This window comes from Ovis aries, chromosome 9 (assembly GCF_016772045.2).
Source record: "Ovis aries strain OAR_USU_Benz2616 breed Rambouillet chromosome 9, ARS-UI_Ramb_v3.0, whole genome shotgun sequence".
Classification (NCBI taxonomy): domain Eukaryota; kingdom Metazoa; phylum Chordata; class Mammalia; order Artiodactyla; family Bovidae; genus Ovis; species Ovis aries.
The window spans coordinates 47,861,540-47,873,619 of NC_056062.1; the positions used below are offsets into that span (position 1 = coordinate 47,861,540).

At 37.9% G+C, this 12,080-nt stretch overlaps 1 protein-coding gene across 15 annotated transcripts in view; it reads right to left on the minus strand.

Annotated features, from left to right (window-relative positions):
• The window catches only part of EYA1 (EYA transcriptional coactivator and phosphatase 1), a 367,945-nt gene that overhangs the window by 121,824 nt on the left and 234,041 nt on the right, over positions 1-12,080 (minus strand). For 9 of the 15 annotated variants that reach the window (XM_060393795.1, XM_060393794.1, XM_042254306.2 and 6 more), the window contains one exon: positions 10,259-10,396. In XM_060393795.1, coding sequence (XP_060249778.1) covers positions 10,259-10,396 — 138 coding nt within the window. The remainder of the gene's footprint in view (positions 1-10,258; positions 10,397-12,080) is intronic. The other 6 variants (XM_060393796.1, XM_042254309.2, XM_042254308.2 and 3 more) reach the window with 1 other exon arrangement.

Here is a 12,080-nt window from a genome sequence, read left to right on the forward strand (position 1 = left end):
ATTGTATAGTTTGCTGTGCGATCCAGTAGGTCCTTGTTTATCTGCTTTGTATATAGTAGCTTGTATCTGCTAATCACTTACATGTGGAATCTGAAATATGATACAAATGAACTTGCTTACAAAACAGAAACAGACTCACAGAGGTAAGAAACCAAAATTAGGGTTACCAAAAGGAAAAGGAATAAGCGAGGGGAGGGCAGGGTAGAAAAGTGGTATTACTTTTTGGCCACACAAACATCACACAAGGTGAGAGACAAGGACATCTGAGAAATTTTTCATAAATGAATCTGGAAACAAACTATCTCATTTCTAAAAGACTTCTTCATTATAACTCTTTTGAAGCTGGTAAATAATTTTAAAAGTAAATTATACAGTCACCCCAAAGATGGTATATTAGAAAGACTGGCTTCCTTCTTGTCACCATGAGGGGTTCCTACAGGGAAAGGGTGGTGGTCTCGTCAACCGTAACAAACAAGAAACAGTCCTGCTAGGAGACCCTGTGTGGCCACCCGGTTCTATAGGTGCTAAGCAATTATAGTTTAAAACTAAACTGATTCCTGCAAATCTTTATTAATAAATCCTAAGTACTTTTTCATAGTTAAGAATCCAGTCTATGTTGATTTATAACATGATTTAAAATGATAAATCAACATTTTGTGTGTGATTTAACCTAGAGAACACTGCCTAGCTATAACTTCAAAAAAGTTCCAAAAAAAAAAAAAAAAAAGGTAACATGTAGGTCAAAGGTCTACTTCACAGAGAACAAGGACTTGCATTAAAAACCAGAATCCCAGCCAACGCAAGAATGCTGGAACCTGCAGGGGCCTGTCTGTACTTACCATGTTTTAGAGCATTTTCTAGCACTTACTCAGCAAGCAGGATGCTATTTGTCCCCCGTGTATTTTCACAAAAGTCCATTTGCTTTTCTTCCCTGGCCTCTTTGCCATGGGCTATGTCCATCATCAGGCGCGATCTCTGCGGCAGAAGTCAGCGCAGCTCCCTGGGGAAAGGCCTCTGAAGGCCAGATGGGCTACTTTTTAAAACCAAAGTTTTCTCCTTTTCTTATAAGAAGGATTTTAAAGGACCAAGCCAAGGACTATTCCTTTTTATCTCAGTAATAATTTTTCTACGTCAAAGATAATTTTTAACTAATGTCATAAAGGTGGCAAAGCCTTACTGTTTACCTTTATTGATCTATTTCTCTATATTTTAATAAAAACCAGTTCATACAGACAAGAATGTGGATACTGATAACTAATTACTGCTATTACTGACTTCAAAGATTTCCCTACAATTTCCAACATTTGTCACTTGAAATAACATAAGATGTCAAAATAAGTAAAACCAAATATTCCTGCTAAAAAATCAACTTAAGCAAGAAAAAAAAAAAATCTGCAATGCAAAAATTTCCACAAACTCAAATATAAATGTGAGCAGACTGGCAAAGCAATTAAGAGAAATTGTGACCAACCAGGGCGAGCTGAAATGGCAGTTCTCCAGTTATAACTTTCTTCTGTCACTTTATGCCAGAAAGTGCAAACTTCAAATGCTTTATCAGAGCAGATTATTAAAAAGGTTTAGTAAATATTTCCTTAAAACTGTATATTTGCAAGCGAGGAAAAATATCATTTCTATAGGTAATGGAAAAATTTTAATAGTATATTTTGCTAAGCCATTTTGAAGTTCTAAAAGCTTCATAAACTGAAAGACTTCAGCTATATATTCAACAAACTACAGACAGGCAGACCAAAGGAAATCAGGGTGGTTGCCCTTATTAGATTATTATTGGATAGTTCCCACTTGATAACAAGCCCTATAGCAAGTAAGTAAGTTTCAGAGAACTATGGAATTGTCACCCTTCCATGTCCCATTAACAAATCTCTGTCCTTATTTATGGCCCTTCCTCACTGGGTGGGCCTCCAATCTCTTTAACAGAACAAACAACATTATACACTGAATACAAAGAGGGAGTTAGAATTTGCAGTTATTTTCTCCTCTAAGAGAGAGCAATAAAGCCTAAAAGAAAATAAACAAAGTAGGGTTTCGTGCATGTACGTCTGTGTAGTCCCTCTCATCTACCTAGGCAAATCCTGACACCTTCTTGCTACAGAATGACAGAATGTCCCCCACCTCATTGCTATTCTGGGGCAATAAAGCACTCAGAAAGGCGTTCTACACAACCACCGCAATTCTCTAACACCTCCATCCACTCCACCTACGACTGTGAACACAAGGCAGGACTGCTTTGAACACAACACGATAATAAACTAATCAAGGATTTTACGATGGGTAAATTCCAAATTCATTTCCCCAAACAAACAGAATTAGAGTCTTTATGAATCTTAACTTCTAACTGCCATTGTAACAGAGGCCTTTCCACGCCCAGCAAAACATTCGTGTATTTCAGATACTACCAGATAAAACAAAACCACGAGCTGGTCAACCCCTGCAAATGGCGATCAATAGAACTAAGTTATCATGGCAAGCTGGGTTTGCCTCAAAGCTGAAGCTTAACCAATTAAGAGGCCAGACTTAATTTGAATTGCTTTTAGTGTGAAAATTGTTTGCATTTTCCTTACCTCAAACAGATTGCTAAACAAAATGTCATTTTCTTCCCATGACTCAGCCCCAAGCTTATTATTTTTGGCTGTGTCACATGTTATGTGGGATCTTAGTTCCTTGACCAGGGATTGAACCCCGTGCCCCTGGCAGTGGAAGCACAGAATCAACCACTGGACCACCAGGGAAGTCCCTCAGCCTCAAAGTTACAAACACTCTCTCGTCTTCGGTGGCTGATGGTACTCTTTAAGTCTACAGTGTATAGGATGTGGGGGTAAATGAATGAACAGGAATGATAGCAATGGGTCCAGAACTTGTGGTTTTTAAAATACTATAACTAAAAGATTGATTTCAAATCAGATGCCTCTTTTATACAAAAGGAGAATAAAGTTTGCTTTTGACAAACTGGGCAGGTATTCTGTGAAACAGGTCGGTGAATCAAAGGCTAAAGTTGTTTCTCCTAAATGGTTTCTCTGCTCTTAGTACATGTAAGCATGTGTGTGTATACACACCCCCAACCCCCAGACTAACACAAACTTGCACCCTCCTCTTCATTCTTGTTGTCAGTGTCCTTTGATTGGCAGCATTGAAACCACTGTCTACAGGATCTGCGCAGTTGACCCAGGTGTCTCCAGGCACCCTTTGTCAGTCTACACTCCCTCATTCAGTTCGCTCATTTGCATGTTTGTCAATGGTGTGTGAAGAAAAATCTCATACCATCCAAATCTTCCAGACACAGAGACTGACCCTGGAGAGCAGGAAGATATCAAAAAGTAACAGTGAGGATTTCACCTCCTGGAGTGAACTCTGCAGTTGTCCATGAACAGAAACACTTTGTCCTTCTCTGTTACACTGAAATTTCTAATCTGTCACTGGATGCGCAAAAGAGATCCAATGAAAGCAGAGATAGAATTTTCCAGAATCTTGCAGCAAAGGTAAAAACAATCAGATTTTCCAGTCCCTGAGGTTTTACTCCATGGGCTTTTACTGTTAGTGCATATAAAGCAAAAATCCAAGCCATTTTGGCTTAAAACAGCATGTACTGGATTCACAGAAGCCTGCCACAGACAGAAGTGTTGGGCACTGGAGCTGGAAGGATTCAGAAGGTTTACCTGGACTAAATGAGGGCACCAAGGCTAGCCTAGTTCACAGGGCCAGGCAGTGCCAAAATGGCCACAAATTCCCAAATAAATCTTTTCCTTAAGTTCCATGAAAAAAAAAAAAAAAGCAGTGCTCAGAAATGAACTGTCTAAAAAATTTTTTTCTAGAGCTTCGTGAACTGGTATTTTTGACTAATTACATAGTGGGCTATGTGACGCAGTGTGTCTCAGCTATAAAAAGAGCAAATCTACCCTTCAGAAAATAAATGCTACGGGCAACTACATTTCTTTTTCTTTTTTTGGTAGTTTTCTATAAGTGCCTCCCCTATAGGTGCTGTCATGCAATTGAATAGAAACATGGCAGGGTCTGACAGTTCTAAGCCATTCTCCATTTTGATGTATTCATCAGCATTTTCAGCTTCTTATGCTTTAAAGCCATTGTTCAAGGTTACTGTAAGGATTAAATGAGACAATATATGTGAAATAATTAGAAAAGTCTTGGGCCTATGATAGGTCCACAATCAATGGTAGCTGTTATTCTGTGTTATGGACAAGAGTTTTCTACCTTGATACAGCATAGCTTGTCACGTTCCCATTGTCCTCCCTAATCATGGCTTCGGAACTAAATAATGTGGTGTTTAAAGTGACTTTCACCTCCATTTTCCCCATCAGTTCCTCTCAAAGTTGCACTGTGACTGTAGGGATTTCTGGGGCATAAGGACTGAGTTTCTACTTCTTTCCTTTCCATCCCTGTGTGCTAACTCGCTCATCGTATCCGACTCTGCGCGATCCTATGGACTGTAGCCTTCCAGGCTCCTCTGTCATGGGATTTCCCAAGCGAAAATACTGGAGTGGGTTGTTATTTCTTTCTCCAGGGGATATTCCCGACCCAGGGATCAAACCTGGGTCTCTTACATCCCCTGCATTGGCAGGCAAGTTCTTTACCACTGGCACCACCTGGGAAGCTCAGTCTTTGTCCAGGACCCTTCTGTGTTACCCATGGCTCCTGCTCTCCAGCACACACCACCACTGTGGCCAACACAGCCTTTCCTCTCTTCTGATTTTCTCCCTGTTCCTGGATGCTTTCTCTTGTTTCTTCTACATTTTTGTATCATGTACACAAGGCCTGACCTTTGCTGACAGTGATTTTCCTTCCTTGCCAGCATATTAGTTAGATCTGGCTCTTTTCTAGCTATGAGTATTTATTTGATTACTGGGTTCTTGGAACAATCCATGCTGGTTATATATATTATATATATCCAATGTTTATATTTATTTCATATATATATATATATATATATATATATATATATATATTTCTCCTGGGAAATGCAAGAGAAGGAGAATTTGGCAGTGCTTCCTAATCTGGAACTATTACATGATGATGATGATAATAACAATCACCACCACCACATCACTATCACAATGAACATAGTTAAATGAAACTAAGCATTTAAATGCTTACCAGTGCTAGATGTTGGTCAGGGTGATGAGTCATGTCTGACTCTCGCGATCCCATGGGCTGTAGCCCACTAGGCTCCTCTGTCCTTGGTATTTCCCAGGCAAGAATACTGGAGTTGCCATTTCCTTCTCCAGGGAATCTCCCCTACCCAAGGATCGAACCAGCATCTCCTGCATTGCAGGCTATCACTGAGCTACCATAGAAGCCCATACATGGGTAATCTCAATGAATTCTCACAATACTACAGTGGGTGTGTGTATGCACTCAGTTGCTCAGTTGTGTCCGACTTGGCAACCCTGCCGGGTTCCTCCATGGGATTCTCCAGGCAAGAATAGTGCAGTGAGTTTTCATTTCCTCTTCCAGGGTATTTTCCTGACCCAAGGACTGAACCTGCATCTCCTGAATTGGCAGACAGATTCTCTACCACTGAACCACCTGGGAAGCCCACTACTGTGGGAACAGACAATGTTCAAGACAAAGAAATGGGGTCATGAAGTTGAACCCCATGCTGAAGTCCCACCAATAGCAAGCACAGGGTGTTCAACAGGCAGCTTGACTCCAGTACCTACACTGTTTGCCGGAAAGCAAGATTATATCTTTAGTCCAACCTTCTAAATCTGACAGAACCAAAGAGGTGATCATCATAAATTCTACTGAGGTTAATCAGCACAACACCTTAAAGCATAAATGACACCATGGAATTAGTTCAAGTCATCTTGGTTACTAAAGTACTTCTAATATTGTGAAATCCTAATATGAAATCTTAGCAACTAAATCTCTGAATAACTCATCATATTTTATATTTTAAAGGTCAAAAGATCTTGGATAAAAAGCTAAGTAAAATATTAATACTCCCAAATCACTAAAATATGTATACTGTCATCCAGGATTCTAAGAATTTTTAACAGCTATAAGAGTGATATGAACAAAAATCACTGTCATCCATTAAGGATAACAGAATTTGGAGAATTTAAAAAATAACTTTAGACATTATAGAAAGTTTTATATTGAAAAGCAGTATTGAAAGACAAAGGTCAACAGATTCCCATGACTGGACATTTCATCCATTTTTTAAATAATGCACTTAATGTTTAAGAAATTCATATTAATCAGAGTTTAGTTATTTAGCCATATGTGACTACAAGTAGTCTACAGAATATCATGTATCATTATCCATCATCATTTTGGCAAGTTTCAAGTTAAAAGCATGGTATTCTCTGGCTTGATGTGTGAAAATCGTATTTTCAGATTACTCTAAAAATGAGCGAAGTGCCATTACACAAACATTCATATGAAATAAAATTTTAGTGAAAATGGGTTCTAAAATCCCACTGGGAAGACCATTCAAGCAGGGTATGCCTAAAAACACAAAAAGTTTTAATGCAACATCCCAGATGCAAAGAAATCTATGACTAGAGAGCAATGCTACATTTACTATATTTGGTTCTACAAACAGCCTTATTTCTGCTTTAAAATGAAGACTCTTTTCCTCCTCCAAGTTAACTATCTTTTCTTCTTCATTTCCATTCTTCTCTATACTCTAAAGCTATACTTACATCTGATAGCTAGCTAGTTCTCTTAGGAATTTTCTGCCACATAAGCTTTTGATCTGAGAGGAAAAGAGGGAGGGGACATATATATATATACATACCTATGGCTAATTCATGTCGATGTATGGCAGAAACCATCATAATATTGTAAAATAATTATCCTCTAATTTTAAAAGATCTTGAATTTCTGCAATATGGCCACTTGATAATAGTTATTGAAATAAACTTGAATAAATGAAAAATTATGAACTCTATCTCCAATATTAGGACATATGCCAAAACAAAAAAAGCAAAAGATTACAACTGCCTTAAAAAAGAACTCTCAAGTGCCGCCTTTCTTGAATTCCCCAAGATATAACCCTGTTTTTACTTCTAATCCTTCTCAGACTGACAATTGAGCAAAATATAATAGTACGTATGACTAAAAGAAGGAGGTGAAAAAAGAAAAGACACAGAGTACATGTCTGATTTCCTAATGTTAGTGTTTCATTTCACCAACATAATAAGTTTACTATGACATACCATAAACGTTTATAAACACTTACTCGCAATTTCTATACTCAGCGCATTGTAGATGGTAGCCAAGGGGCTGGCTGCACATGGGCTCAAGCCCAGGAATCACACATGTAGGTAATCTCTCTTCTCTGGAGGGCACTTCACCTATTTCATTTGGGCTCTTAGGATCCACTTCTCCTTTAAGAGAGCTGGATGCCCAGGGTAGAATAGGACCCACCACAGCACCCAACTTTTCCCCCTAACTCTCCCAAGACTCTGTAATTGCATAGTTCATTTATCTGTTTGGTTTCTCTCTATTTCACACAAATGAACTTTACAGACTTTGCTTACCTTATGAACCATTTCACTATTAAAGCCCAAGATGGTTCAGTTCTTCAATGAAGTCTCATCACTTTCTGTTCTTTTTATCCCTTTACTCAACTGACATTTAGCATGTACATAACCATAGTTCTTTCCCCAAGGCAGCTTTCAAGTCTTGGAATCAGGCACGAAAGTAATATTCTTCTAACAATAAACATCCATTGTAAGATAGGTTTAACTTTGTAGCCATCAAGTATTTTAAAACTTTATAATTCAGCCCTTTTTATACCAAAGGCAAAACAAATATGAAAAGATGAATGGATCTGGTCCCATAAAATTTTAGCTTCCCCAAGCAGGGAAAAAGGCTCTTTAAAATGGAAATGTATCTATTACAGAAAACATTATAAAACATAGAAATTTATAATGTTTTATAGAAAACATTATAAAATATAAAAAATATTTTATAGAAAAATATCTATAAAACATTACCAAAGTTTAAGAAGTGTAGTACAAGAAATAATCAGAAAAGATGAACATCACCATGTTAGAAAAGAAAAAATGGTTTATTAGCTCAACCTTCTAAAAATGCACATGAAAATAACAATAAAATCCCAGACCTTCCAATATGACAAATTTTTAAAAGTTAAATATTTAATGTGTTCACTCTAATTCACAACCCTTCCTTGTGTAAAAACATTACAAATCCATAAAAGAGTTTAAAACAATTTACCTAGCCACACTTAAATTTACTCAAAGGGAATAATTAAGGATGCACACAAGACATTCGTAGAATCGCTCTAGATGTCAGATAATGGATTAAATAAAATATATCTATGAAACCATGCAGCCATTAAAATGATGCTATAGAGTTTATTGATATGAAAAGATAAAAAGAGCAGGTTGCTAAGTGTCTTCAAACAGATGAATGGATAAAGATGTGGTGTGTATGTACACGTGTACACACACACACACACACACACACAGTGGAATACTACTCAGCCATAAAAAAGAATGAAATTTTGCCACTTGTAGCAACATGGATGGATTTGAAGGGCGTTATGACAAGTGAAATAAGTCAGACAGAGGAGGACAAATACTGTATGATATCAATTATGTGCTGCTGCTGCTGCTGCTGCTGCTAAGGCGCTTCAATCATGTCCGACTTTGTGCGATCCCATAGATGGCATCCCACCAGGCTTCCCCGTCCCTGGGATTCTCCAGGCAAGAACACTGGAGTGGGTTGCCATTTCCTTCTCCAATGCATGAAAGTGAAAAGTCAAAGTGAAGTTGCTCAGTTAAAGTCACCTCAATATCAATTATATGTGGACTCTAATAAATAAAACTAGTGAATATAACAAAAAAAGAAACAGACTCACAGATATAGGGAACAAACTAGTGCTTACCAGTGGGGAGAGGAAAGCGGGCCTACCCCTATCTTGTCCATTCCCCTTTGTCTCTCCCCACTGGTAACCACTAGTTTGTTCTCTTTGTCTGTGACAGAGGAGCCTGGCAGGCTACAGTCCATAGCATCACACAGAGTAGGACTCAACTGAAGCAACTTGGCACACACACATGCACATGTATGTACAGAGTACATGTACAACGAAGGGGATATAGCCAGCATTTTGTAGCAACTATAAATGAAATATAACCTTTAAAAAGGTTTATCACTATGTTGCACACCTATAATTTATGTAATATTATATATCAACTACACTTCAATAAAGAAAAGCAAATAAAAATTTAAAACATAGATATTTAATTCTACTATAATGTGTGCTCAATTGCTCAGTCATGTCTGGCTCTTTGCAACCCCGTGGACTGTAGCCCACTAGTCTCCTCTGTCCATGGGATTTCCCAGGCAAGAATCCTGGAGTAAGTTGCTATTTTCTCCTCCAGGGAATCTTCCTGACCCAGGGATTGAACTCGTGTCTCCAGCACTGGCAGGCAGATTCTTCACCACTGTGTCACCTGGGAAGCCATTTGACTATAGTTTGGCACTATTGAAAGGATATGATTTATTGAACTAATTAGTAGTAAATATACATATATGTATATTAGGAGAATGTTTAAATTATGTAAGAACAAATTTCAAGTACTTTACAGACACATTTGCATGACAATAATCTGCCAATTACAGTAATGCCTACTCTTGAAAGAGTTTGACAATATAAACTTTCAGCTGTCATCCTTATGATATGACATGTACTTAACATTATGTTTTGTCTACAGTTTCAAAATCAGAACCCAGGAATGGGTCCTTGGAAGCAATATCTTGAAGATACATTGAGTGGCTGTCAATTTGATCTCCTGGTCTTTGACAGATCATTTAGCCAACGCCTATCACAGTTCCATTTCCAGAAATGTGATAATGGAGAAAACATAGCCCCTTGAAAAAAGCTGAATGGCCACAAGTGCCAGAGTTTTTAGGATAGTCCACATTAGGATGCTACATCATTGACTCCTACTTTTTTCCATTCCTTTTTTCACTGATAGAAGCAAAGGCAGAAAACTTCAACGTCACAAAAAATTTTAGAGCTTTTTGAAAAAGAATGTTAGTGATCATCCTGTCTAATCCCTGGATGTTAAAAATAAGGAAATTTAGGCTCGGAGAATAGGTGTGTAAAGAGCCAAATGAGAACCAGGCATCTTGCCTCCAAGCCCAGTCCACTTAGCATCATCCACAACTTTTACAGAATAGAAGGGTCTACTTTAGAATCTAATTATCTTGTAGGGTTAATGAAAGGACGGATGTCAGTATGTATACAGACCTTGCATCTGGTAGCTGTACGGTGCCTGTCCAGGTTGAGGAGTCCCAAAGCTTGTGCCATAGCTGAGAAATCCTGTCTGCCCAGGTGACTGAGATTGTGATAATCCACCTTCAGTCTTGATGCCTGCCCACAATGCACCTAAATCAGTTAGTGATAGCTTATCTATCTGTTCATTTTCAACAGCTGGTGAGTATACAAAAACACTCCCATAGCTATCCAGTCACAAACTTTTCCCAGTATTATCTCAATAGCCAAGGCCAAACACGCTTAGGGAGAAATACCCTTAACTCTACCTTCAATTAAAAAAAAAAAAAACAAAAAATAGGATTATGACAGATTTGAATGCCTATCTCCACTGTTCTTTTTTGTTGTTTTCCTGAATTCCATTTTTTATAAAATTTAACTCCAGTGATTAGTTGTTACAAAATTCAGCTTCTATAATTAATTGTGTTGTTTTACAAGAGTTTAAGATCATCTTTATAGTCCAGAAATGGTCATAATTAAAACGAACTATATTGTTCTAAACACTGTTACGTTAATGTCAAAATCAAAATATTTTTTTCCAAAAAGCGATTAAGAGCCTCTAACCTCATAGCATTTTAAAAGTTTTTTCTTTACTCTTTCTACCACAATGCTGATTTTAGTACATAATTTATTTTCAGGTCAGAGGTAGCAATACTGGACATAGAACTAAGCAACACAGGAGGAAATCTTTTCCTAGGTATCCACAAAGTAAACACAAGGAAAGCAGAATAGTAAAGAATTCAGTCCTACAGAACAGCATGAAGGAAACCAATGGTTCCCTTTTTGCCCCTTCTTGTTTCAAGTATTTATTCAAATATAATTTTTTAAGTGTAACCTAAAGTACACATTTTTATGTATTTTTAAAAGTACACTTTTAACAAAATCACATAATATAAAAATAAAGTATTTGTGCCCCTAAATACTTCCCAAAGTACCAGGCTGACATCCTAATTTCAGGACTTGGGTTTGGCAGTATCGTTGCACAAGGCTCAGACTTGGATCATAATTAAAGACAGTCATGAAAGTTAACAACTGTCTTTAATTCCCACAGAGGGAGGGGAGGAAAATGTCTGCCAAGGGAATTCACATTTTGGAATAATTTTACTTTGCACTTAAGATAAATAATATCTTTGGGATCTAGAATACACAGTAGTCTCACTGTTTATTTCCATTTTAGGGGAATTTCATCAGTAGAATGAATTTAGGTACCTTTCCTAAGGCAGTGGAAGAATCTGACTCTTGGCTGAGAGAGCTTACTCTAATTTCTGAAGTATCTCTAAACAACCTCATAATGGCCTTGCATCACAGTCTTAACACAACCTTAGCATTTTAAAAAAATGTCACTTTCCCTGCAAAGGCAATCCCAAACCAATGAATAAGCCACACTTATAAATGGTCCCTGGAAAAACAGCTGCCCAAGACAGGTGGTTTGATGGCTCCAGAAACTCACTTCCTTTTCATAGGGTCACAATAGGGATTTTCTCCTCCTCTCTTTCTGATGCTATACTGTTGTACTTTCGGTCTTCACCTGTGCCAGTTCTGTTTTCAGCCTGGAGGCTCAGAATAGTAATCTCTGTGGTAAGAACAGGTAAAGAAAAGCAGGAAGAGGTAGAAAATGCCCACAGCCACATCCATCTCCGTGGCTTCTAGGTAGAAGCTGGCAAACTCATCCCACTGGTTGACTCCATGCAGATCCAGTGAAGAATGGCATGACCCCTTCCTCTCCATTGCTCTTACTGTGAAAACATTTGCCTATCTTTTCTCACTGGGTCTAATTAAAAAGTCAGGGGACACACAT